General features: G+C 37.4%; 1 protein-coding gene and 1 pseudogene across 7 annotated transcripts in view; one reads left to right on the top strand and one right to left on the bottom strand.

The window, feature by feature from the left end:
- Positions 1-27,163, top strand: part of USP40 (ubiquitin specific peptidase 40) — a 92,253-nt gene that overhangs the window by 26,067 nt on the left and 39,023 nt on the right. For 6 of the 7 annotated variants that reach the window (XR_009700792.1, XR_009700793.1, XM_061188685.1 and 3 more), the window contains 8 exons: positions 7,799-8,099; positions 10,730-10,811; positions 12,340-12,511; positions 14,359-14,443; positions 15,454-15,524; positions 16,209-16,528; positions 19,093-19,216; positions 20,621-20,678. Coding sequence is in view for 5 of the 7 variants with exons in the window: in XM_061188685.1 (XP_061044668.1) it covers positions 7,799-8,099; positions 10,730-10,811; positions 12,340-12,511; positions 14,359-14,443; positions 15,454-15,524; positions 16,209-16,528; positions 19,093-19,216; positions 20,621-20,678 (1,213 nt within the window). In the remaining 2 variants the exon portion in view is untranslated. The remainder of the gene's footprint in view (positions 1-7,798; positions 8,100-10,729; positions 10,812-12,339; positions 12,512-14,358; positions 14,444-15,453; positions 15,525-16,208; positions 16,529-19,092; positions 19,217-20,620; positions 20,679-27,163) is intronic. The other variant, XM_061188695.1, reaches the window with a different exon arrangement.
- On the bottom strand, positions 501-651 carry LOC133079384 (small nucleolar RNA SNORA11; annotated as a pseudogene).

Below are 27,163 nucleotides of genomic sequence, written 5' to 3'. Positions count from 1 at the left end.
GTTTTTTTTTCCCCTAAACCAAGGATGAACTACATTGACACATCATAATTGCCAAAGTCCACAGTTCACCTAAGGTTCATTCTAATGAAGTAGATAATATGGTACATTCTGTAGGTTTAGACAAAAGTATACTGACATATATCCATTGTTATAATGTCATACAAAATATTTTCACTGCACTAAAAAACTGTACTCTGTGTATTCATCACCCCTCTCCCCCAAACTCCTGGCAACCACTGATCTTTTTATTGTCTCCATAGTTTTGCCTTTTCCAGAATGGCATGTAGTTGGAACCTATCTCTTTCTTTCTTTTTTTTTTTTTTCTCTTGAAAAGAGAGGTTCAAAGCCTTTATATTTATGAGACCACTCATGGCCCACCCATTCATGGGCTGGATGGGCTTTAAGTGGCAGGACTTCCCCACTAAATACTGCAGCTTTTCTTCCAATATTGAACCCTGTCCCACTGGTCTTGCCCAGCAGCCACTGAAGTGCAGGAGGACACATGTAGAGTATTTGTTCATAGGAAGGCCAAAAGTCTTAATGCCCGTTAGCACAATGAACCCAGATTCCTTTCAGGTGTGATATAAGCAGCTGATAGTTTTATCTTAAATAGAGGTTGGATTTTATCAAATGCTGTTTTGTTTACATTTATCAGTGTGATCACATGGCTTTTCTCTTTTATTCTGTTAATGTGGTGAATTCTGTTGACTGACCTTTGCAATGTTAGAGCAAATCTTACATTTCTGGGATAAAGCACACTTGGTCATGATATACTTGTATGTATTGCTATATACATTTGGCTCATATTTTACTAAGGATTTTGTGTCTATGAGAGATATGGGTCTTTAATTTTCTTTTTCTGTAATATCTCTGTCAGGTTTTAGTATCAGGGTTATGCAGGACTCAAAAGAAGTTAGGAAATATTCCCTTGTTTATGTTCTTGGAAAGGATTTCTCTGAGATAGATTGTTATTTCTTTCTTAAATGTTTGGTGAAGCTAGTTAGACCTGGAATTTTTTTATGGTAAGGTTTTTAAATTATAGTTTTAATTTCTTTATTTGTAGAGTTGTTTTAGATTTTTTATTTACTTCTTGCATTATTTTGGAAAATTATATTTTTTAAAGAACTTGTCCTTTTATCTATGGTGTCAAATTTATTGGCATGAAGTTATTCAAAATGTCTCATATTATCTTTTCTAGTATCTGTAGGACCTAAATTTCTTCTTTTTCATTCCTGATATTAATAATTTGTGTTAGCTTACTTTTGTTTTTCGTAAGTCTTGCTTAGGGCTTATCAAGTTTATTAAGCTTTTCAAAAAACAACTTTTTTGCCTTTGTTGATTTTTCTCTACTAATCTGTTTTCTACTTCATTGATTTCTGCTCTTGTTTTTAATTATTTCCTTCCTTTTACCTTTGGGATTTAATTTAATCATCTTTTTCTAGCTTCTTGGGTTGGTATCTCAGTTGTTTTTTAAACCTGCCTTTTAATTCATGCTTTTAAATCTATAATTTCCTTCTTAGCGCTAATTAAGCTGTAGCTAAATTTGACATGTTATCATTATCTTTCAACTAAAAATATTTTGTAATTTTTCCTTCTGATTCTTTTATTGACCCATGAGGTTTTTGGAGGTGGATAGCTTAATTTCCAAATATTTGGGGAATTTCTAGTTATCTTTTTGTTATATCTGTAAATTGATGTCTAATTCCGTTTTACTCTGAAAACATGATTTCTATGATTTCACTTATTTTGAATTTTTTGAGACTTGTTTCATGCCTCAGGATATGGTCTGTCTTGCTGAATGTTTCTATTCACCAGTAAAGTTATTAATTTTCTGCAGTTGTTGGGTATAGTGTTTCATAAATGTCAGCTAGGTCAAATTGGTTAATAGCATTCTTTATTTCATCCCTATTCTTAACTAATTTTTCTGTCTTTTTGTTGTATCAGTTACTGAGAGAGTAGTTTTAAATCTCCAACTGTAATTGTACCTTTGCCCTTTCATCCTTTTACTGTGGACAGTTTTGCTTCATGTACCTTGAAGATATATTATTAGTTGCATACACATTTTGGATTGTTAATGGCCTTTTGACATAAGCCCTTCCTTTATCTCTGCTAATAGTCGTTAACCTTCACATCTACCTTATCTGGTATTAATGTAACATACAAGCTTTCTAATGCAAGTGTGTCTCTTGTAAACAGTATGAAGTTGGTTCTTGTTTATTTTGGAAAGTTGTGGTTTTTAAGGAATTTGTTCTCAAAGTGTCAAATTTCTTAGTATAAAGTTGTTGGAAATATTACCATATTATCCTTTTAATTTCTGTAGGACCTGTAGGACCCTATTTCATTTCTGATATTGGTAATTTGTGTTTTTTAGCTTTCTTTTGCATCAGTCTTGCTAGGGATTTATCAAGGTTATTGTACTTTTCTTTTTAAAAAATCAATAAATAATTAAACTTTTGGCTGTGTTGGGTCTTTGTTGCTGCACGCGGGCTTTCTAGTTGCGGCGAGCAGGGGCTACTCTTTGTCGTGGTGCACGGACTTCTTATTGCAGTGGCTTCTCTTGTGGAGCACGGGCTGTAGGCGCACAGGCTTCAGTAGTTGTTGCACGTGGGCTCAGTAGTTGTGGCTCGTGGGCTCTAGAGTGCAGACTCAGTAGTTGTGGTGCACGGGCTTAGTTGCTCCATGGCATGTGGGATCTTCCCAGACCAGGGCTTGAATCCGTGTCCCCTGCATTGGCAGGCGGATTCTTAAACACTGCACCACCAGGGAAGTCCAAGGTTATTAAACTTTTCAAAGAAACAGCTTTGCATTTGTTGTTTTTCTCTATTGTTCATCTGTTTTCTATCAAATGATAGAGTTTGACAGTCTCTTCCTTTAAAGTAGAATGTTCAGTCCATTTATTTTTTTTATTAAATTTTTTTTAATTAATTTATTTAATTAATTTATTTTTGGCTGCATTGGGTCTTCTTTGTTGCATGTGGGCTTTCTCTAGTTGCAGCGAGCGGAGGCTGCTCTTTGTTGCAATGCGTGGACTTCTCATTGCAGTGGCTTCTCTTGTTGGGGAGCAGAGGCTCTAGGCACATGGGCTTCAGTAGTTGTGGCACGCGGGCTAGGTCGTTGTAGCTTGCGGGCTCTAGAGCACAGGCTCAGTAGTTGTGGCGCACAGGCTTAGTTGCTCCGCGGCATGTGGGATCTTCCCGGACCAGGGATTGAACCCGTGTCCCCTGCATTGGGCACCACCAGGGAAGCCCCCATTTATTTTTTTTATTTTTTTATTTTTTTTAAATTTATTAATTTATTTATTTATATTTGGCTGTGTTGGGTCTTCGTTTCTGTGCGAGGGCTTTCTCTAGTTGTGGCGAGCGGGGACCACTCTTCATCGCGGTGCGCGGGCCTTTCACTGTCGCGGCCTCTCTTGTTGCGGGGCACAGGCTCCAGATGCGCAGGCTCAGTAGTTGTGGCTCACGGGCCCAGCCGCTCCGCGGCATGTGGGATCTTCCCAGACCAGGGCTCGAACCCATGTCCCCTGCATTGGCAGGCAGATTCTCAACCACTGCGCCACCAGGGAAGCCCCTCCATTTATTTTTAATGTATTAAATTGTGTGGTTGAGTTTGAATTTATCATGTAGCCATTTGTTTTTTATTTGCTTCCTCTGTCTTTCTTGCCTTTCTTTCCTTCTGTCCTTCTTACCTTTGGATTAATCAAGTAATTTTTAGTGTTTGATTTTTGTCTCCTCTGTTGACTTTTTAGCTGTACTACTTTAACTTTTTTATTCTAGGTATTACACTATACATAAGTTAATATTATAAATTACAGACCAATAGTGTAACACTTCATGTACAAGGTAAGATGTATAAGGTACAGTAGTATAATTCCATTTCCCGACTTCCATCCTTTTCTGCTGTTGTCTTATATTTTACCATTATATGTAAATTCACCGTGTGTGTATGTATGTATGTGTTTACTTTAAACATTTAAGCAACTTTTAAAGAAATTAATGAAAAAATCATGTTTTATTTTATCCATTCTGGTGTTCATTGCTCCTTCTTGCATGTCCAGGTTTGCATCTAATATCATTTCTCTTCAACCTAGAGAACTTCCTTTAGCATTTCTTGGGCATCCAGAACTGCTGGCAAAAATATTCTCAGCTTTTGTTTGTCTGAAGTTTTTATCTTGCATTCATTTGTTTAAATGGTATTTTTGCTGGATACAGAATTCTTTTTTTCTTTTTTTTGAATTATTTATTTTTGGTTGCGTTGTGTCTTCATTGCTGCATATGGGCTTTCTCTAGTTGGGTCGAGTGGGGGCTACTCTTCGTCGTGGTGTGCGGGCCTCTCTTTGCAATGGCTTCTCTTGTTGCGGAGCACGGGCTCTAGGCATGCAGGCTTCAGTAGTTATGGCACATGGGCTTCAGTAGTTATGGCAATGGGCTTCAGTAGTTATGGCACATGGGCTCAGTAGTTGTGGCTCGTGGGCTCTAGAGCACAGGCTCAGTAGTCGTGGCGCACGGGCTTAGTTGCTCCGCAGCATGTGGGATCTTCCCAGACCAGGGATCGAACCCGTGTCCCCTGCATTGGCAGGCGGATTCTTAACCACTGCACCACCAGGGAAGTCCTGGATACAGAATTCTAGGTTAATAGCTTTAATTGGTTTTTTCAGCACTTTAAAGATGTCATTTTATTATGTTTTGGCTTCCTTTATTTTGGCTGAGAAGTCAGTGTTACTTAAATGTAATGTGTCTTTTTTTTCTGTCTACTTTTAAGATAATCTCTTTATCTTTGGTTTTTAGCAGTTTAATAACAGTGTGTCTCAGTATGGTGTTTTTGTGTTTATTTGCTTTGTATTTGCTAAGATTTTTTTTATCTGTGGCTTGAGATCTTTCTTCAGTTTTGGCCATTATATTTTCAGTTTGTTTTTATGCCCCATTATCTCTCTCTTCTTCAGAAATTACAGTTACATATATATTGGACCATTCAGTATTTTCTCACTGGTCTTAGATATTCTAGCAGGAGGGGTTTTTTTTCCCCTCACCCTCAATTTGGATAATTTCCATTGATCCGTCTTCATGTTCATTGATTCTTTCTCCTACTGTATCCAGTCTTGTTTTAAGCCCAGCCAATGAATTAATGAAGTTTTTCGTTTCAGATATTGTCTTATTCAGCTGTAGAATTGTTGCTTAGCTCTTATTTAAAGTGCCCATTTCTCTGCTGAAATTCCCCATTTGAACCTACTCTGTACATCCTTTCCTGTAAATTTACATATTTCAATAGCTGTTTACTCGTATAACATCTGGATTATTTCTGGGTCTGTATTTATTACCTTTTTTTTTCTCTTGTGAATTGACTGTGTCATCTCTTGGTTATGAATCACATTGTCCTATTTCTTTGCATGTCATATACTCTTATATTGCCTACTGGACATTGTGGATGATGTGTTTTAGAGACTGTGGATTATGTTATTGTTTTTTAGAAGGTTTATTTATTTATTATTTTTGGCTGCATTGGGTCTTCATTGCTGCGCGTGGGCTTTCTCTAGTTGTGGTGAGCGGGGGCTACTCTTCATTGTGGTGCGCAGGCTTCTTATTGCGGAGGCTTCTCTTGTTGCGGAGCACGGGCTCTAGGCGCGTGGGCTCAGTAGCTGTGGCTCATGGGCTCTAGAGCACAGGCTTAGTAGTTGTGGCTCACGGGCTCAGTTGCTCCGTGGCATGTGGGATCTTCCCGGACCAGGGCTCGAACCCGTGTCCCCTGCATTGGCAGGCCGATTCTTAACCACTGCGCCACCAGGGAAGTCCTATGTTATTGTTTCTAAAGGGTTTTTTATTATATTCTAACAGGCCATTAAGTAACTTTGAATCATGTTGATCCTGTGGGAGCTTCATTTGGGGCTTTGGTAGGGTGGATCTGTTGCATTTAGCTGTTAGTCCTAGGGAGTAGCTGTTAGTCCTGGGGCCTGGATGGTCCTCCCTCTTAAGACAGAGGTTAGCAAACATGGGGAAACTATGGCTTGCTGCCTTTTTTTTGTACAGCCCTCAGGTAAGAACTGTCTTTATATTTTTAAACAGTTATCTTTAGAAAGGTGCTCAGGTTTGCCTTTTAGCCCACAAAGCCTAAAATATTTACCGTCTGGCCCTTTATAGAAAAGTTTGCCAATCCCTGACCTGAGACATGGCCCTTCTAGGATTTCAGTGGGAAACCTGAGGTGTTTGTCATATGCCTCTAATTTGGCAGGACTTCAACTCCATGCTCTTTCTTTTTTTTTTTCTAATCTATTTTAATTTATTAATCCATTCACAAAATGTTTATTTAACTCTATGCTCTTTCTACCCAGCAGCAGGGTGTTAAAATCTCTACTCAGATCTTAAATCTCCCAGCTGTTGCTTTCTGCTCAGTTCCTTGGGTCTCAGGCTGTCCATGTACCATTCAAGACTCAGCCAAGGATTTGAGGAGGATTTGATAGAGATTTGGGGCTCCTTTATGGGATTTTCTCTTTCATTTTCTGGGCTCTGTGGCATTCTCAAATTCTGTTTCCTTAGTCCAGTAAGACTCTTGCCCTTTGCTTGAACTCTCTTCCGCCATGCTCTGCTACAAACTGGGAAGTGGTGGGTTAATGCAGGATTCACCTAGCTTGTTTCCCTTTTGAAGGATTATGTCCCCTCCACTTTAGGTCAGCTTTTGGTTACTCTCCAAACAATTGTTTTCATTATTTTGTCTAAAGTTCATAATTTTTAATCAGTGGGGTTAGTCCAATTAAAAGTCCTCTGCCATTACTGGAACCAGACTACGCTGAAGTTTGAGGTTTAAAAGAGTTAATCCTCAACTATCAAAGAAAAGATTCGCTATACAGAAAGTATTCATTACTCAGAGGTTTCAAATTATTATTTTATTGTACTTAAATTAGCTACAAAACTATATTACCATCTGTTATACACAGTGTTAACAATAATGCCTTTGGGTCATATGCCCTATACCCTTCTGTTTGATTAGAGAGTATACATTATCATAAATTCTTCCTTTCCAAGAAAAAATGAGAAAATCACCTTTCTGTGTTGATTGGTGATCTAAGCAAATGTTACAAATACCTCCCAAGTGATTTTCTCCATAAAGTAGTTTGTACTGAGAGAAAAGGAGGAGATACAAAGCCACGTAGAGATTAGGGAATAAAAGAAGAGTAGAGCAGGGGATGGGGAGGTGGGATAGGCAATGGGGAGAGAAGTTTTTTTCTTCCTAATCCTTTAGGTAGAGGAGCTTGAGAAATAATAGTCTTTGAGATTATGACTTAAGCCTTTCAGTGTTTTGATTTCCTGAGCTAGCCTGTCAGCTTCCGGGACAGACAACACTTAATTTAGTTAATGTAAGCTTATAATTATGACTATATCCCAACAGTTTGTCTGAGTCACTAGTTTTGAAATTATCTTCTATGGTACTTCACTGTATAATTGCCTTTGTTTTGTGCTTTGTTTGGATTGCTTTAAACATTTCAAAAGTGTTTGTTTTATCTAATCTGTTTCAGTAAAGACTTTTTAAAAACAGCATTACGAGGTATAATTAAAGTATTTTTAAGATTGTGTCATGGCAGCTTTCTCCCTTGATATAACTGTTAGAGTATTTAACAGAAAGCACTCGGGTTTTTATTAAATGTTTTATTATGGCCCAAAGGAAATTTTTTTTCCTCTTAGCTGGCCAGGCCAAAAAGTTGACATTGAAATATCTAATCACAGAAAAAGGAAGGTAAAGATTTTGTAATCATGTCAGTGGAATTTTTTTTCATTAACCTAATGTTTGTTTTTTTTTTTCTGTATAGTTTTTACAGCTTCATTCTCAGATATTTCTGCTCAGTTCAGATGAAAGTACAGTTAGTCTATTGAAGGACTGTTCTCTCCAGGCTGAGTCTGATATACGAGGAAATGATCAACAACTTTTGAAGACACTTACTTCAGAGCCCCCGGGATTAAATGATAGACCCTTCTGTCCCCACTGGTTTGATGTAAACGATTCCAGAGTCCAGCCAATCAAGGAAAAGGATATTGAACAGCAATTTCAGGGTAAAGAAAGTGCCTACATGTTGTTTTATCGGAAATCCCAGTTGCAGAGACCCCCTGAAGGTATGGAAAGATAAATGTCCCTATTTGTTTAAGTTGATCCCTTTAAAAGATAAATATTGAATGTTATTTGAAAGTTTACCCTTTTAGAAGAAGGTTTACTCTTGAAACATTTTAAAATATTTTCAAGCTAACCATAAGAAATATACCAGAAGAAATTCAACATTCTGTCATTTTATAAAGATTATATATTTCTGGTTTTTTCCCCTGTAATAGTATGAGGCTATAGTTAGATTTTCAGAATTGCATTTTCTTGGATCACATCATGTTTTCTTGTTGTGTGGGCAGACATGATTGTCCTCTGCTCAGGCTTCTCTCTACAGTTTGGCCATGTGTTGTCTTTGAGCTGCAAGTGGCCTTGGTCTTATTTTCATGTGTTCTCTTTTATTTTCCTTTCTTTTTTCCTTTTCCTCAGGGTAGTAAGTCTTTAAGCAATTGAAATATCTCTGAAGTCCTCTGTTGAATCTTCTAAGAGAGTTCATACCATGGTGGAGGTTAAACACTGAGACCCACAGTGATAAATTTTTGAATTGAAGCTACTAACATGAATCAGTCTGTAAGACTTTATTTGATCACTTCCCAAAATTTATGCAAAAGTAAAAAATCCTAACTGGGAAGGCTCTGTAGATGGAGACGTATCTGTGATTAGAGATGAGGATACTGTCCCTAGAGAGTGAGCACAGTGATCATTTTTGTGAAGAATAAGAATAAAGCAGTTACCGATTTGCAGATGAATCAAAGGAAATTAACTCTCTGGCTCTGAAACAATTATATAACTGTTCTGTTGACCAGAAGGGGCTTTGCTTTTTTCTGAGGGGAAAAAATATGGTAATCGTTCTGATAAAAATACTGGGGAGCTGAATTCACAGTTATAGAAATATATATCAATTTCTTCAGATGATGTATTGTCCTTTTCACTGAATTGAACTTTAGTGTGTATATGATTGGAATATGTACTAAGTGACAATTTTCCAGTTAGCTTAAGATTCGAATAAAGGTCTAACCAAAATCTTGATGGACTTTTTGGGGGGATGAATGGATGGAACTTGGCAAAACAATTCTAAAATTTACCTAGGAAGATAAATTAATGAAAATTGAAGAAGGAACTACTCAAGGAAAATGTACTGTATCAGTATAAACATATTTATAGTGCTGTAGCAATTAAGACAGTGCAGTGCTAGTGCAAAGAGGTGGACAGATCACTGAGCAGTAAGCCCAGAAGTTGATCTAAGTATTTTTAAGATTTTAATCCATGAAAAGGTAGCTTTTCAGATAAATAGGGGGAAAATGAACGAATAAATACGACTGAGAAGTTGGTTAGTTGCTAATCACTTGAATTAGCAGTTAGTACAATCAAGTGATTATATTTATCACTTGCATGAAATTATAGTTCCTTTAATGTTTATGTAAAAAAAGAGCCTTAAAATGTATAAAATATAAATATTTTTCTGATCTTAAGGCAGAGAAGACCTTTCTAAGCATAAAAGCAATGAAAAAAAAATTGAGGAAAAGTGATGTAAACCTTATTACGTAATACCAAAAGGCAAATGACAAGCTAGTGGAAAACAGCAAAATATATGACATTTATTTCCCCTATCTATAGACTGCTCTTACATTTATTCCATTGTGCTCGGTAGTAAATTGGGAAAAGGATATAAATAACTAATGTACAAAAGAAGAAATAAGAACAACCAATAAACTGCAAAAAAAAATATTCCATCTGGCCTGTAACCAAAAAACATGAATCATAACAGCAATGAACTACAACCTTCTTCCTACCAAATCAAATATTTCTGTTAACCTGGTTCTCGACAGTTGGCACTACCTCTATATTTGGTATGTATATAAAGTAATACAACCAGTTTGGTTGTATGTACTTAAAAACCTTAAACCAATAATTGTACTTCCACAAATTTGTCTTGAAATAATCAGGACTGTGTATACCTATTTATGTTCAAAGATGTTTGCTACCCCCGTTATTTTATAGTAATGACTAACAGAAAATCACCTAAATGTCTACCAGAAAAGGTTTGGTTAGATTAATTATGCTATTTATAGAATGGGCTACTATGCAATCATTTAAAGATTTGGAAAAATATTCACAACATATGAAATGAAAAAGCAACTTACATATTTGTTGACTATACTCCCAGTTGCTTTAAATAAGCGTGGTGGTGTGTGTGTGTGTGTGTGTGTATAGACACATTGTGTAGAATAGAAAAAAGACCAGAAGTATATAGATCACATTTTAGCAGTATTCCCTAGGAGTGGGATTATAGGTAATATTTATTTATTTTACATTAAAAAAAGTCATTTCTAGAACTTTCACAGTGACCAATTATTACATTTGTTATCAAGAAGAAAACAGCAGGTGTTCTTTTTAAAAAGTATATTTAAAGAGAGTTGAAGAAATGGAATTCTCTAGCTTGGCTTAAAGAACTGTTTACCTTTCATATGTTTTAATGTTTTCAATTTGCAGATGGGAAAACTGAGATCCAGAGAAAATTCATGTTCACACAGGCGGTAGAAGCTTTCCTAGCTCCCAGCGCGGTCATTTCTAGTTTTCTGTGCTACCTCTTCAGCAACCAGTTTTTATGTAGTCAGCACAAGTTAATGGAAAATTTTGTTCACAGCTCGAGCTAACCCAAGATACAGGGTTCCATGTCATTTGCTGAATGAAATGGATGCAGCCAACATCGAACTACAAATAAAAAGGTAATTTTAAATTACTTTTAGAGTTTGAATAGTTTTTCTGGAGAACGAGGATCTAATTTAGGTCTTAAGTATTCAGTAATGAAAATTAAAGAGGAAAAAAAGTCAACTGTTAAATGCCCGTGTCTTTTTATTAGCTGCTGAATTTTTATACTGAGAGCATCTTTTACTTTGAAATTACCCAGTGAGAGTGAATGAAATAATGACACTTAAAAGGCCATCGCTAAGTGGAGATTGAAGCCTAAGAAAACTAGAGAAATCTGTGAGCACGTAGTTGTGCTGGATGAATTGTGTCCTGGCCTGTTGGGTTAGTCCCTCGGCACAGACAGAGCCCATTGTGAAAATTCCCCCTCATGTGTAAGTGGTTTGTGAAGAACTGGCCCGTAGTGACAGCAGACCAGTGGTGGGCAAAGGGGAGGAAGTGTGGAGTCTACAGACTGTTTGGCTTAATGTCAGTCTTGGGCAAAACCCTACAATGGATTACTAAAGGGATGGTTTGTGAGAATTTGATGATCTGAACATTCTCTTTTGAGGTCTAACCTTGGACCATGAAGAACCGGTTCTTTATTTGCTCTCTGGGTCGGTGGGGTACTGGATTAGGGAAATGGATGTTCCCATGGTCTCCTTGTGGACCCGAGGGGCTGATTACATAGCAGGGCTATGTTCAACATTTTTATCATTGATTTGAAGCTGAGAAAAAAAAATAGGTAGATTGAATGGCAAATTAAGATCACAGGAGATCTCAACAAAAATCAAGACACTAAAAATATAAAAATTTAACAGTAAAATATCTTAAGTGCGAAAAAGAACCAACTTGCATGAGTGGTGTGGATTAGCAGTTGGTATTAAAAACAAAAACAACCTATGGGGTTTTAGTCAGCGAGCACTAAGCTTTTTAATGTGGTCATCGAAAAGCGAATGCTGTCTTTGACCACAATCACAGAATTGTACCTGAGGTACCTGAATGGTGGCTATAGCGTCATCCAGCTCTCCGTTGGTGGGGCTGCCTGGAGTGTTTTTGGTGCTGTGCTTCACAGCAGCTGAATGGGTTCAGGAAAGTGTAGCAAGCGCCCGGCTGCTGCTGAGGCCATTTGACTTGGGGAGAGCAGACTCCAGGGATCATGAGGCTGACTTCACATAGTTTATGGGAGAGTCTGTGGGGTCTGGATGAAGCAAGGAGAAAATAGAAGTTGTAAATCTAGCGCTTACCACAGTTACAGGAACGTGTTTCCAGCATTTTGTTCATAATTATAATCTCAGTATTGGACGAGTTCAAGTGTCAGTATTTGTTCAGAGTAACATTGCACAGTGTACATTAAAACCATCTTCCTTGGAATTCACGGTGGCAGAGCTATTAATTGAGAAACTAAAATGAGTCATTTTGGAGCATGGAAGAAAAGGATGTTAATTATAATTACTTAGGTGGAGTGGAGAACTTCTTTATATTGTAAGTCAAATATTTTTGGTTTGAGATGAAACAGTATCTGTTGTAAAAACATGGCATTTCTGTATTTTTTATGCCTCTTTAAAGGGCAGAATGTGATTCTACAAACAATAATTTTGAATTGCATCTCCACCTCGGCCCTCATTATCATTTCTTCAATGGGGCTCTGCACCCAGTAGTCTCTCAAACAGAAAGCATGTGGGATTTGACCTTTGATAAAAGAAAAACTTTAGGAGATCTTCGACAATCAATATTTCAGGTAATTTAGCCTCACTTACTCTTAATAGACATTAAGGTCTGTCTTAAGCTGGATTCTCCTTTTCAAACTTCTGTTTAGGATACAACTATTTATTTTTCACAGCTGCTTAGGAAAATCCTACATCTACCGCTTCCATAGAGGGATGGTCCAAATGTTCTCCCCTCACTTGTAAGTCTCTTAGAGAGGCTTTTCTGCACAATCAAGACTCACCGAGTCCTGCCAGCAGGTTTTCAGGGGAGAATCAAGCCTGGTATATTTAATCTGGGGGAGAGAAAGAGTATAAGGTTGTCTCTTTTGGGGAAAATAAATGAAAGAGAATTGTTTTTTTAAAGGAGTAAAAAGATAGGTAATTATGTTGCCTAAAACCAAGAGCTACTAAACAAATAAAAGCAACTAACTTTTCTACCTTTCAGTATAGAATAACATTTATTAATAAGATTCCTAAGTGAAGGAAAATGTCTACTGGTCTATAGTAAAAGCAAACATCGTTGTAATCATTGTCTCTAAATAATTTATCCAGTCGTGTTTTAACGACGACAACAACAGTGCTCTTTCTTTTACTTACAGTGTTTTCATATAAATTCTATCGTTTGATTCTTTAACCTCATGAGGGCAAGATAACCCCATTTTAAAGATGAGGAAATTGTGACTTAAAGAGATCTAATGGCTTGCCCAGGGTCAGACATCTAGTTAGCAGTAGAACTAGGACTCCAGCCCTGGTCTCCCTACTCTTTCTTTCCTCTTAATTATACTTCACACTACTTCCTGATAGAGGAAAAGGGAAATAGAAAATGTAAGCTTTTTCCCCCCCCAGAATTAAGTGAATTTTCTGAAAAACTGTATCATTTACCAAAATTATTAGCTTTCTTTTGATTTTCCTCTTGCACAAAGAAAAGCAGACCAGTTTCTTCTTTAACTTTAGTTGATTTGAATATTTAAATGTTGGATCAGGATCAGGATTTCTAAAATTATCTAATACTTTGGAACTTTTCCACTGAAAGTTTATTTCTGAGCCAATCCTGGCAGTGATGATATAGGTGGACTTGGGGATTTGACCCTGCCTAGGGCAACGTTTCAAGTGGAAAAGACCTTGGTCACCTTTATAAGGTTTAGATTTCACGCCAGTCTGCTTTTTGATGGTTTAAGTGTACATCTCTATTATCTTAGAACTAAGCCACTGGCAAGAGTCTGACAGTTAAGTAATCATGTGTAAGTATGAAATTTCTTTTTAAGAGAACTATCTTGTGATTGTGGAGAGGGACTAAATAGGACTGACCTTTATGGGTGACATTGTTTTGGTGAGGTTACCACAGTCCCCAGAGTCTTGGAGCTAGAAACTTAAAAAACAAATCCCTGGTAATCTATTAAATAAACTGGTAATGCTACTTTTTAAATTTACAGTGGGAGACATTCCTTTTGAGAAACAAGAGTATTCGTGTGTGCTGCTTTTCCCCGAATAGTGCTGATTAAACACATAATTTTTGCTCTTTTGGACCAGGATTCCTGGGCTGGCACACTGATCATTTTGCCTTCTGATAAAAGTGATCTTCCCATAAATTAAGTAGAAATGGTTGTTGTTTAGATGGTCATTGTGCTCTTTGTGTATGTCAGGGTTCTTCAGTCACTAATGGATGTGAGATTAACCATCTTTGGATTTGACTGATTTAACATTGAAAGATGTCTACTTTCCTCATTTTTGGTGCTGGGTGGGGATTGTCGTATTCATTTGCTTGTTCCCTGTATCAGCTACATAAGTAAATTGGCACAGTGCTCTCCTTACTTAACCTGGAAAAGTGATCTATATGTGATTTTTCATTGTTCTCTTTTCTTTCATTCATATTCTGCAGCTGTTAGAATTTTGGGAAGGAGATATGGTTCTCAGTGTTGCAAAGTTTGTACCAGCAGGACTCCATGTTTACCAGACACTTGATGGTAAGAGAAATATTAAAACACAGCAACTTACTGTGTATATGTACATTTTGTGGAGCTCATCTGTGACTTTCTGCTCTTGGCCAGTCTTTCCCCTACATAGTACTTTTCTTAGCTATGCAGGTTCTCATCACATTGGTTTTAACAAATAATATATTTAGTTTTTGATATTTAATAAAACAATTTATTTAGTTTATAATGTATCCAATGTATGTAATGTGTGAAATTTTGCTAACATGGAAATGTTTTATATTTTCTGAAATTAAGGCTACTTCTCTACCTAAACAAATTTTTTCTTAAAGGCTTTGGAAATTTTTTTATATTACCACAAACTTCTGAGCAAAATGGTTTGAAACCATTTAAATCTTGTTTAATATGCCTTGTTTTTTTAATCCAATCTCAGCTTCAGACTTTGTAGCAAAACAAACAAAAGTACTTCAGGAGCTTAAAAGTACTTCCTTTAAAATAACAACAGAACAATAATAGCAGTAGCAGCAGTAACATTTATCTTGGACTTCATGGTGCCCAATACCGAGATGAGTGTTTTGTGTAAATTATCTCATTTGATTTTCACAAAATTTTTTATCCCCATTTCATAAATGAGAAAACTGAAGCATAGAGGCTTGAAGTCCACAAGGTCATACAGCTCATTAGTGGGTGAGTGAGGACTGTTTGATGTGTAAGCCTTCCCCATGTTCACAGGGTCAAGTACAGTTGACCTTTATATTAACTTTTTTTTTCCTGCTTTCATGCCCACAAATCTTATGGGGGAAATGCTTACATAAAATGAAAATGGAGGAAAAAAAAAAGGCTAAAGAGCGTGATGGAAGGAATAAAGATAAAAATAATATAAAATAATATCAATATAACAATCATAATTACTCCCTTTTTCTTAGTTTTCCTCAATGAGAATGCTTTTTTTCAAACAAATGTTTGTGTCTTGGCTGTTGCTTTAGTTAAATTTTTTTTTGATGATCATGAGAATGGTTTCACTGATGATCTCATCTTCCTAGGAGATCACCTGACACTGTGTGAAATTGAAATTGCTGATGGGGAAGACATCTTTGTATGGAATGGGGTGGAGGTAAATAAGTGTTGAAGAAATGTTCACGAGAGTTTTGGATATTTTTTAAGTTATTGTGATAAAATTTTATTCAGCATATGTGATGGCACTTACATATTAGAAAACTGCTGAAATATCCAATACATTTTAAGTACAATCCGTGTTGGTTATATGTTCAAGAGATAGTTGTAGAACACCTCCATGGTGCCAGGCTGTGTGTCAGAAGCTAGACGCAAAGGTAAATAATCAGTCTGTATCCTTCAGGCACGTAGTGTGGGTCACTGCACTAAGATAAGTGAGCAGGAGGGTCTGTACATACTCTTAATGAGGTTTCAGAAGGGAGCGGTTCGTTACACTGTTAGGGCTGGAGGTGACTTAAGGGAGCACAGTCAAGAAAGCAGTGAGGAGCATCTCACCCACTCAATGGACTGTCCTTGGTCCACCTCATAAATTTACCACTGCTGAGGACTCACATGTCTGTCTCCACTTCAGATTTCTCTCCTAAAAAGTAAAAGATGGCTAAGAAAAAGTTTCAAAAATCTAGAGCTGTTCTTCTGATACTTAAAAGACATTTGTGAAAACTTTATTTCACTTGAAAAGAAAAAAAATGGGAATTGTTCTACAAGAGTCTTTTACTACATTACTGTGTTGACTTAATTTTGGCAAATATGAACTATACTAATGGCTGACTTGATATTGTGGTAGGTTGGCGGAATCCAGATTCCAGCTGGTAGTGACTGTGAACCTCTGCTTTTAAACGTTCTTCATCCGGCAACAAGCAATGAAGAAGAGGAGTGTCAGCAGTTGATAGACTCTCCACATGTCTTTCCATCTAATGCAGAAATAGGTAGTGTATTCACAGCCTTTGCAATCCCAGACGGAGTCATCTTAGTCAACAATACTGAGTCTGTAGGTGAAGAGAGCTGGACCACCATTCCCAAGGAAGACTTGAGGAAGACATTCAGAGAACAAGGTCTCAGAAACGGAAGCTCGATTTTAATTCAGGACTCTAATGACGGTAACAGGTAACATGCTAAGAAGAGAACTCTTTTTAAACTGATTTTAGTTACAGTGCTATATCTTAGAACTCTAAAGCTTTATGTTAATAATGATGAGAGTTAAATGTTTCTTTTTATTTCTAGACATTGTGTTCTATGTATTGTAAATAGGAATGTTCGTGGTTAGGCAACCTGGAGAAAAATGATATGGTAATGTGATTTTTTTTTTTTGGTAAATGTGGTAACTGAATAATATAGGTATAGGCTAGATATAGTGTAGATTAGTTGGCAGTAAAGCAGAATCTTATCAAATAATTCTGATTAGCACTCATTATAAAAGATGGAGGGCACATTCTCACAGAGAAAGTTCCTAAAATTTTTCATGAGGAAGGTATTATCACAGCTAAATTTGTCTGTCTTGTCACAAGAATCTCAGAAGGCAATTCAGTTTTTTGTTATAATCCTTTTTATGATGCTTGAGATCCTCCCAGCTGCCCAGGTAAGGCAGTAACTTGGGGAGTTGCAGCCTTGGTTCCTGTAAGTCACATGTGAAGCTCAGGAGTGCTTCCTCTCTTCATTTTTGTTATCCATGTCTGTGCCAGTACATTTCTGTGGTCAGCATTATCATACACTGTAACCCCCCCGATTTCCATACATTGAAGACTTCAGGTTATGACCAGTGAATCCGTTCCCTGCTGTATCAGTGCTATGAATACACTTAGATTACAGAGGCTCTGTATTATTGTTTATTAGTGGCTGTGACATAGAGAAGCAGAGCACTTGTGAAGTGTGTTTATTTTGTATTACATTTATCACTCTGTTTTCGACAAGTGTTTTCCAGACATTTATTTCCCTACCTTGTTTATTTAATTTAAAAGTTTATTATATTTCTTTTTAGAAAGTAATATACATTCATTAGGACTTGGGAAATATAGAGGTGAAGACAGGAGACCCAAAACAGCATCCCCATACCACTCATGCAGTGTCTGTCACTGTTAGCTTTCTGAGCTCGAATAATTGGGTTTTTGTTTTGAAGGGTTTTTTTTCTTATTAATTTATTATTTTTTTAATATATATATGTTTTTTGGCTGTGTTGGGTCTTTGTTGCTGCGCGCGGGCTTCCTCTAGTTGCGGCGAGCGGGGGCTACTCTTCGTTGGGGTGCACGGGCTTCTCATTGTGGTGGCTTCTCTTGTTGTGGAGAACGGTCTCTAGGCACCCGGGCTTCAGTAGTTGTGGCTCGCAAGCTCTAGAGCGCAGGCTCAGTATTTGTGGCGCACGGGCTTATTAGTTCCTCCGCGGCATGTGGGATCTTCCCGGACCAGGGCTTGAACCCATGTCCCCTGCATTGGCAGGCGGATTCTCAACCACTGTGCCACCAGGGAAGTCCGGTTTTTTTCTTTTTAAACATAATAGTGATGATTTTGTAGGTAAATAGTTACATCCTGCTTTCCCCTCATGTTTGAAGGCCCTTCATAAACCTCATTTCATGGCTGCATAATAACCTGTGTTGATGTTATAGGTTACCTGACTGCTCCTGTGTGAGGAGTGGGTAGGGACAAGGCCTTGAGGGCCAGCTGCCTGGCTTTGTTTCCAGCTTTATCACTTACTAGTAGTGTGACCGTGGGCAAGTTACATCATCTCTCTGCTCAATTTCTTCTTCTGTAAAATGAGCATAATAATTAGTACCAGCTTCATACAGTTGTAAGGATTGAAAGAGTTAAGAGCTTACAAGTGTTTACACATAGTAAGTGCTAAATAGTTTAGCTAGCATCCTTGTTATCATCCAGTTTTTCATTATTTTAAGGTGGTCTTCAGGGAACATCTTTGTGCTTAAAACTTTGCTCTATTTAAGATTGCTAACTCAAGGTGGAGTCCCAGAGTGGAATAACTGAAATGAAGAGTAGAATTGTGTTTTAGGGCTCTGCTGCGCACTCCCAGAGAGGACTTCCGCTAGCGCACTCAGTGCCTCTGTGTGAATTAGTAAGAAGTCGCTTCTTCCTCAAGAACCTTTACTATTATCTGTAGGAAAATCTTGTTAGAACAGGACACTCCACTGCCATCTGCTATCATAAAAAATTTTAAAACCTCTATAATAAAAATACAAATATACAGTGTATATGATGTGAATGATATCCATTAGATGTGGTACTTTCATTCAGTGTCAGTCTGCACGGCTGTGCGTGCTGTCCTGCTGTTAAACTACTAAAGTCTATGGGTGGGCTTCTGGTGTAGGTACTCTTTTAAAGCTCCCCTAGTGATTGCAGCGTGCAGGTAGACGTTAACAACTGATTGTTCAATTACAACAGTTCTCTTTGAAAAATGTGGCAACAAATTATTTGTATAAATCAAAGAATATTTGGAATCATGAATATAGGCTCTGTGGAATACTGTCTTAACACTACCCTAAAAAGATAGTGAACTTTCAAAAACCCAACTCAGTAGAACTTGGTCACCTTTAATTAGTCACATTAAGTGACACAGGCAGAATTTTGGAAGCGGTGCCTAAAGAAAAGCATGAATTTTCCAATCCTCTCTGATCCATAAAAGGGCTGTGTAAAGACACATTTTTTAAATGTCTTTTTACCTACAGTTTGTTGACCAAACAAGGGAAATGGATCACCAGTGTGAATGAGATTGACTGGCTCCAAGTTAAAAATTTATGCCAATTAGACTCTGAAGAAGAGCAAGTTAAAATATCAGCAACTCTTAACACAGTGAGTAGAATATTAAGTGTGGTTGACAGTTTTTAGTTAATACAATTTTATTTAGAAAGCAATACCTTAATCTTTCAGAACAGTTGTCTCAGTAAACTTCTAAATCTTAAGAAATCACCTTTTTATTTGTAACATTTGATTATTGCTTATTTACCTTTGTTAGCCCTTGGCATATTTCAAGAAAATATATGCCTTTTTTCCCCTCCAAAGCCTAGAATTAGAATGTGGGAGTTACCTTTTTAATTAGTTCATGGAATCTTCTGACTTTGATAACTGTGAAATGCTATTTTCAAGAGTCTTTTCTATATTTTTAAAACAAGGTATATATGTTTTGGTTTTGTGTTCTTTGGTGTTTGGGTTTCTTAAAGTTTATCTTAAATTGCTCTGCAGTATACTCTGTGCTCTGTATAAAGCCAGTTGCTCTTCAAAGGGATTTTTTTCAGTTTTCCATTTAAGACTATTATACTGGTTTCCTTAAACATTATTTCAGGAAACATCTTTTTATATTTATGTAGTCTCCATTTATTAAGTTTTTCTGTAACTTTATTTTTAAAACTTAGAATGTTTTCTTTTATATAAAATTATAGTTTCTTAAGGTTTGTTTGCACATTAGTGGGAACAGTATAAGGTCAATGCCCCAAAGCTCAGGAGACCTACTGCCCTGACCCCGAATGGGAGGCTGGTGCAGTCCTTGATTACTGCAGGCTCTGTTCCTTCTTGGCACAGTGGGGGACACAGCGGGGGGACACCAGTGGGGAAGTAGAGTCAATGATCTCTGTCGTCAGCTTTACCCCTAAATTTCCACGATTTTATGCCCTAGAGGCAATTAGCCTAAATTTTAAAAAGAAAAGGAAACACAATCTAAAATAATTTAAGTAGAAATTTTAAATAGTACCCTTGAATTAGTACATTTTTATATTATTAATGCTTGTTAATTATTAGTACAGTTTTATATTATATTATTAATGAAGATGTGGGGTCTTCCCAGACCAGGGATTGAACCCATGTCCCCTGCACTGGCCCTGAATTCATCATGCTTAACATAAAGAAACCTATAGTTTCTTTTATTTGCTATCATCAGAAAGGTTAACTGTTTGTCAACTTTTGCCTTTCGCTACTACTATGTCTTTAGTTTTCTAAAGTTTTCTGTAGGCGGCCTTTCCATTCCAATTATTATCAATTTGGTGAAAACTTAACCAAGATCTAAGTTTTTGCCTTTGACTCTGTAGAAGAGAGAAAATAATTTCAGGGATGGAAGAAAATTTTTTTCAAGTAGGCAAAAACTGCTAAATGTAAGGTAGTTAATAACTCAACCTGTATATGCACATACTGACAATCTTCATTTTCTTCTCCTCCCATTGTTTTTAACTTATACACAGTCATTAGTTTATTTCTCTATTTTAGGTGGTGTTTGATATTCGAATTAAAGCCATAAAGGAATTAAAATTAATGAAGGAACTAGGTAATCATTTATGTTTGCTTTTGGTTTTTTGGTTTAATTTAGTTTTGTTTTGATTTTTAATTGAAAAAAAATATGGGAGAGTTCAAAAAAATAATTTAGGGAAAACTCACGTATCTACCACCCAAAATGGACAAATGTTAACATCTTGCCATGTGTTTGTTTTTGCCTCAAACATTACAAATAAAGTCCTCTATGTTCTCCTCCTCAGACCTATCCTCCCTCCCCAGATGCAACCAGTATATCTGATTTGGGTGTGTACCTAGTTCATGCATTCACATTGTACTATATATATTATACCTCTCTCTATATATGTATGTGTGTATATTGTATTTTTACATTTATGTAAATTCTATCTTAATGAATATAACATTCCACAAACTCACTATTCACTCGGCATTAAGTTTTCTTTTACAGCTTTATTGAGGTATAATTTACATATCATAAAACATCCATTTTAAGCATAATTCAGTGATTATTAGTAAATGTATAAGGTCATACAACCATCACAGCAATCCAGTTTTAGAACAGTTCCATCACTCCAGAAAGATCTCTTGTTCCCATTTACATACCAAGCCCCTGACAGCCATTCATCTACTTTCTGTTTCTTTTGACTTGCTTTTCTGGTCATTTCATGTAGATGAAAGCATGTAATATGTAGTCTTTTGTGTCTGGCTTCTTTCACTCAGTGTATCATTTTTGAGATTCATCCATGATTTAGCATGTTTCAGTAGTTCCTTTTTATTGCTGACTGGATAAAAAGGAATATATTGTACGGATTGTATGGATATATCACATTTTGTTTGTTCATTACCAGTTGATGGACATTTGGATTGTTTCCACTTTGGGGCTTTTATGACTGATTCTGCTATAAACATTATGTCTTTGTATAGACCTGTGTTTTCAATTCTCCTGGGTAGATGTACAGAATTGGAATTGCTGGGTCATATGGCAAAGTTATGTTTAACTTTATAAGAAACTGCCGTACTATTTTCCAAAGTGGCTGAATCATTTACATACCCACTGGCAATGTATCAGGGTTGTAGTTTCTTCACATCCTTGCCAATATTTATAATTGTCTTTTTTTTTTAAATTTTATTTATTTTTGGCTGTGTTGAGTCTTTGTTGCTGCACACAGCCTTTCTCTAGTTGCGGCGAGCGCGGGCTTCTCATTGCGGTGGCTTCTCTTGTTGCGGAGCACGGGCTCTAGGCATGCGGGCTTCAGTAGTTGTGGCACGTGGGCTCAGTAGTTGTCACTCGCAGGCTCTAGAGCGCAGGCTCAGTAGTTGTGGCGCACGGGCTTAGCTGCTCCGCAGCATGTGGGATCTTCCCGGACCAGGGATCCAACCCGTGTCCCCTGCATTGACAGGTGGATTCTTAACCACTTTGCCACCAGGGAAGTCCTATAATTGTCGTTTTGATTGTAGCCATTTTAGTGAACATGAATTGGTATCTCCTGTGTTTAACTGCATTTTCCTGATGCAGTGATGGTGAGCACTATTGATGTGCTTATCATCTATTTGTATACTCTAAGGATCCTATTAAAACTACTAGAATTAATAAGTGAGTTTAATAAGAACTCAAAATCAATATATAAAAATCCATATATGTTTACTAGCAACAAAAAAATGCAAAATTAAATTAAGAAAACATTTATAATAGCATAAACTATCATGAAATACTTGGGGGTAAATTTAATAAGATATGTGCAAGACCTGTACATTGGAAACTAGAAAACATTGCCATGAAAAATAAAAGAAGACCCAAATAAATTAAATGATGTACCATATTCTTGGATCAGAAGACACAGTACTATTTGGTAATTGCAATCATTGTTGCTTTTGTTGTGGTCATCCATTTACAATGCTTGGTGTCAGTCTATTTATCTCTTGTAAAAATAAAATACAGTGTGTGTGTGTGAAAAAAAAAGTGTCAACAATGCTTGATAGGATAATGAGATTAGAGATGGTCTTTTAAATTTTTCATTGTTATGCTAATACAATACCTTTATAAAACCTAAAAAATCTTGAAACAAAAAAAAATAAAATAAAATAAAAAAAGGAAGACACAGTACTATTAAGAGACTAATTCTCTCCAAATTTATTTGTACATTCAGTGCATTCTCACTCAAAATTCTGGCAGGTTTTTTTTTTTGTTTTGTTTTGTTTTTGGTAGAAATTGACAAGCTGATTCTTAAATTTATGTGGAAATGCAAAGAACCTAAAGTATCCATAACAATTTTAGAGGAAATAAAGAACAAAGTTGGAAGAGTTACACCATCTGATTTCAAGACTTACTCTGAAACTATAGAAATCAAGACAGTGTGTGTAGTCATGAGGGTAGACACATGGAGCGGAGTTCAGCACCTGTGGCCTACAACCTGCTTCTGCACAGCCAGTGAGCTAAGAATAGTTTTTACATTTTTTAAGGGCTCTTTTAAGAAGAAGAATGTGCAACAGAGATCATATGTGGAAATGTTCCAAAGTATTTACAACAGAACTACATTGAAAAGCCAGAAATAGATGCAAACATATTTAGTCAGTTGACTTTTAACAGAAGTGCCAAGGTATTTCCATGGGGAAAGATAGTATTTCAGCATACAGCGCTGGACCAATTGGATATCAATAGATGCAAAAATGAACCTCCACCTTTGCCTTACATCATGTAAAAAATGAACTCAAAATGGATCATAGGACTTCCCTGGTGGCACAGTGGTTAAGAATCCGTCTGCCAATGCAGGAAACACGGGTTCAACCCCTGGTCCGGGAAGATTCCACATGCTGCGGAGCAGCTGGGCCCGTGCGCCACAACTACTAAGCCTGCGCTCTAGAGCCCGTGCTCCACAACAAGAGAAGCCACTGCAATGAGAAGCCCGTGTACTGCAACAAAGAGTAGCCCTCGCTTGCCGCAACTAGGGAAGGCCCGTGCAAAGCAACGAAGACCCAACACAGCCAAAAATAAATTAAATAAATAATTTAAAAAAAAAATGGATCATAGACTTAAATGTTAAAACCTAAAACTATAAAACTTCTGGGAGAAAACATAGAAAATCTCTGTTACTTTTACCATAAGGAAGAGATTTTTTAAAAGATAGGACTCAGAAAGTACAAACCATGAAGGGAAAAGCAAATTGGACTACTACAAAATTTAAAAGGCATTTGAAAAGGCAGGCCACAAACTGAGAGAAAAAATTTATAAAACTTGTATTTGACAATAGACTTGCATCCAGGATATATAAAAAATACTTATAACCTAATCAGAAGACAACCCAAATTGGGAAGCCACTTTACAAAAGAAAATCTACCTATGAACTCCCAATAAGCACAGGAGAGGATGCTCAGTATCATTAGCCAACAAACTAAAACCATAATGACACATCACTGCACGCTTAGTAGAATGATTAAAATTTTAAATGCTGACAAAACTAAGTGATATCAAAGATGTGGAGCAACTGGGACTGCTGTGTATTGCTGGTGGGAGTGTAAAATGATACAGTCACTTTGGTAAGGAGTTAGCTTATTTCCTGTGAATTTAAACATTCACTTATCAATTCTCCTGGATTTTTATCCAAGAAAAATTAAAACATGTATGCTTACAAATACTGTATGTAAATGTTCATAACCAAAAATGGGAAACAATCCAAATGTCAGTGAGCAGGTGAACAAATTGTGGTGTATCCATACAATGGGATACTATTCATCAATAAAAGAAGTAAACTACCACCCCATGCAAAACATGGATGAATCTCAAAGACATCATGCCAAGCAAAAGAAGCTAGTCACAAAAGAGTAATACTCTTAAGATTCCATTTATCGATGTGAAATTGTCAAAAAAGAAAACCTAAGCTGTAGTTACAGAGGCAGATCAGAATTAGGGGATGGAGGATTGACTACAGAGTGGCATGAGGGAATTCGGGGGGTGATGCAACTTATATCTCAATTTGCTGGTGGTTACCGAGTGTTTTCATCGACCTCTTTTAAACTGTGTGCTTAAACTGGATGTGTTTTATTATAAGTAAATTATACCTCAATAAAGTTACTTAAGAATATATGGTTTATTAAAATGAATAGTTTGTTGTCTTCCCATGTCACAGATCTCCTTTCTTCCACTCCTTCTTCCCTCCGAACTATTGTTTACATAGCAAGTGATCTTCTTAAACGTAGGTGAATCAGATCATGTCACCCTCTGCTCAAAGCCCTGTTGTGCCCTTTGTACTTTGTAGTGGATTGCCTGTGGGCTCCTAGCCTATGGGAACCTGCTTCGTCTGACCACTGCCTAACTAACCTCCTTGCAGTCCACTCACCTGCTTATTCACAGCATACTTCCCATGCTGACTTTGTGGAGTTTCTGGTCACAGGCTCTCTTCCACCCCCGAGACTTCTTTTTTATTTTTTAAAGCAGAGGGAGGTTTTTTGTTTTTTTGTTTTTACATATTTATTTTTGGCTGTGTTGGGTCTTTGTTTCTGCACGTGGGCTTTCTCTAGTTGTGGAGAGTGGGGGCTGCCCTTCACTGTGGTGGCTTCTCTTGTTACGGAGCTCGGGCTCTAGGCGCACAGGCTTCAGTAGTTGTGGCTCCCGGGCTCTAGAACGCAGGCTCCGTAGCTGTGGCGCACGGGCTTAGTTCCTCCGCAGCATGTGGGATCTTCCCGGACCAGGGATCAAACCCATGTCCCCCTCATCGGCAGGTGGATTCTTAACCACTGCACCACCAGGGAAGCCCCCCTGAGACTTCTTAGTCCTGTAATCTTTTTGAACTCTGTTCCCTTTACTCTTCATCTGCTAACTTCAGTCACTCATTTGGTCTCAGCTGAAATGTTATTTCCATCATCCCTGGCTACACAGTCTCAGTTAATCTGTCTATCATACTCTAACGCCCTGTCCTTCCCTTCGTAGCACTTACACTGTAACTACCTGTGTTTTGTGTTATGAATGTCCACCTCCCCCATTAGATGAGGCTCTTTGTGGGCAGAGTCCATGGCGGTTTTTCTTACTGTCAGCTTCTAGGACAGTGCCTGGCACATAGAAGATACATGGCGATGGTTGAATGAAAGTGAAAATTTTTTTTAAAAACAGTATTTTAAGTTAGCATTTTTTAAATTGAAGGACTCTTTTACATAAGCTGTTTCAGTTGTCAAGGCGTTTGTATTAAAATTCTATGCTGGCTTCACATTACTGTAGTATAAGGGCTAGAACTCAGGAGTCTCAAAGAGATTCTGTTCTGTTCAGAACTTCTAAGGCCCATGGCATTCATTCCTGCCCTCTCAGAAGCCTCCACCCCTTTGAATTCCCCCACTTCATATGCAACTTGGTAAGAATTCTGTTTGGAATTAAAACCTCATATACTTCTTCCCACAAAGCAGGAGTCTTTGCATCCTCAAAAACAGGGCATACTGGCCTAATCCATTTACTAACTAAGCATAAAAATCACCTAACTTATTTTAAATCTAGGCAGTCTCTGTGCAGTTCTGATACACATGAATTTCAGTTACCACCGTTCATCTGTTACCCAGCAGCATGGTTCAAATTTCAGCTGCCACTGGATATTAACTGAGTAATTGCATAAAGTACAAACTTTGCTACTAGCTCTTTAGTGTACAGATCACTGTGAAATAACATGTACATCGTGATCAGTGACCAGTTACTTCACTCTTTAAAGCCTATCAGTAATTGGTCAGTGCATAGCTGCTATCAATTTCACCACATAAACAACAAAATGTGTAGTTTATTGCCTCCTTTTCTCCCAGTGGTAAACTCAGGTAACATTTTACAAGAATGGATAATCGAATTAGCCAACAGTGGTGGAAGTGCAGGAAAGAAACAAAAGTATATGGGACTTCCCTTGTGGCGCAGTGGTTAAGAATTTGCCTGCCAATGCAGGGGACACGGGTTCGAGCCCTGGTCCGGGAAGATCCCACATGCCACGGAGCAACTAAGCCCGTGCGCCACAACTACTGAGCCTGCGCTCTAGAGCCCGAGAGCCACAACTACTGAAGCCCATGCACCTAGAGCGCGTGCTCCACAACAAGAGAAGCCACCGCAATGAGAAGCCCACGAGTAGAGTAACCCCCGCTACTCTACGAAGAGTAGCCCCCGCTCACCGCAACTAGAGAAAGTCGCACGCAGCCACAAAGATCCAACACAGCCAAAACATAAATAAATAAATAAATAAATTTATTAAAAAGAGAGAGAGAGAAACAAAAGTATATGGAGCTGTAGAAGAAATAGCTGGCTGTGGGAATGCTGGCACTGCTGTCATTTGAGAGAATCCAGATGTGCAGCCAGAGAAACTTAATGAACATAAACTCACAGGAGTGAGGAAAGTGGTTGTGACGAAAAGTATATGAAGATATCCCAGAGGAGTCGACGCTGGCAGAAAAACTTCATATTAAAGGAGCTCTTGTAGATATTTCATGAAATTGAAAGTATAAAACATAAAATACTGGAAGCTGATCCAAACTTAGAGTATCATTAGGGGCTAGAGAAGATGG

The sequence above is a fragment of the Eubalaena glacialis genome, chromosome 1 (genome assembly GCF_028564815.1).
Source record: "Eubalaena glacialis isolate mEubGla1 chromosome 1, mEubGla1.1.hap2.+ XY, whole genome shotgun sequence".
Taxonomy (NCBI): Eukaryota; Metazoa; Chordata; class Mammalia; order Artiodactyla; family Balaenidae; genus Eubalaena; species Eubalaena glacialis.
This window is presented reverse-complemented; position numbering and strand designations above follow the sequence as displayed.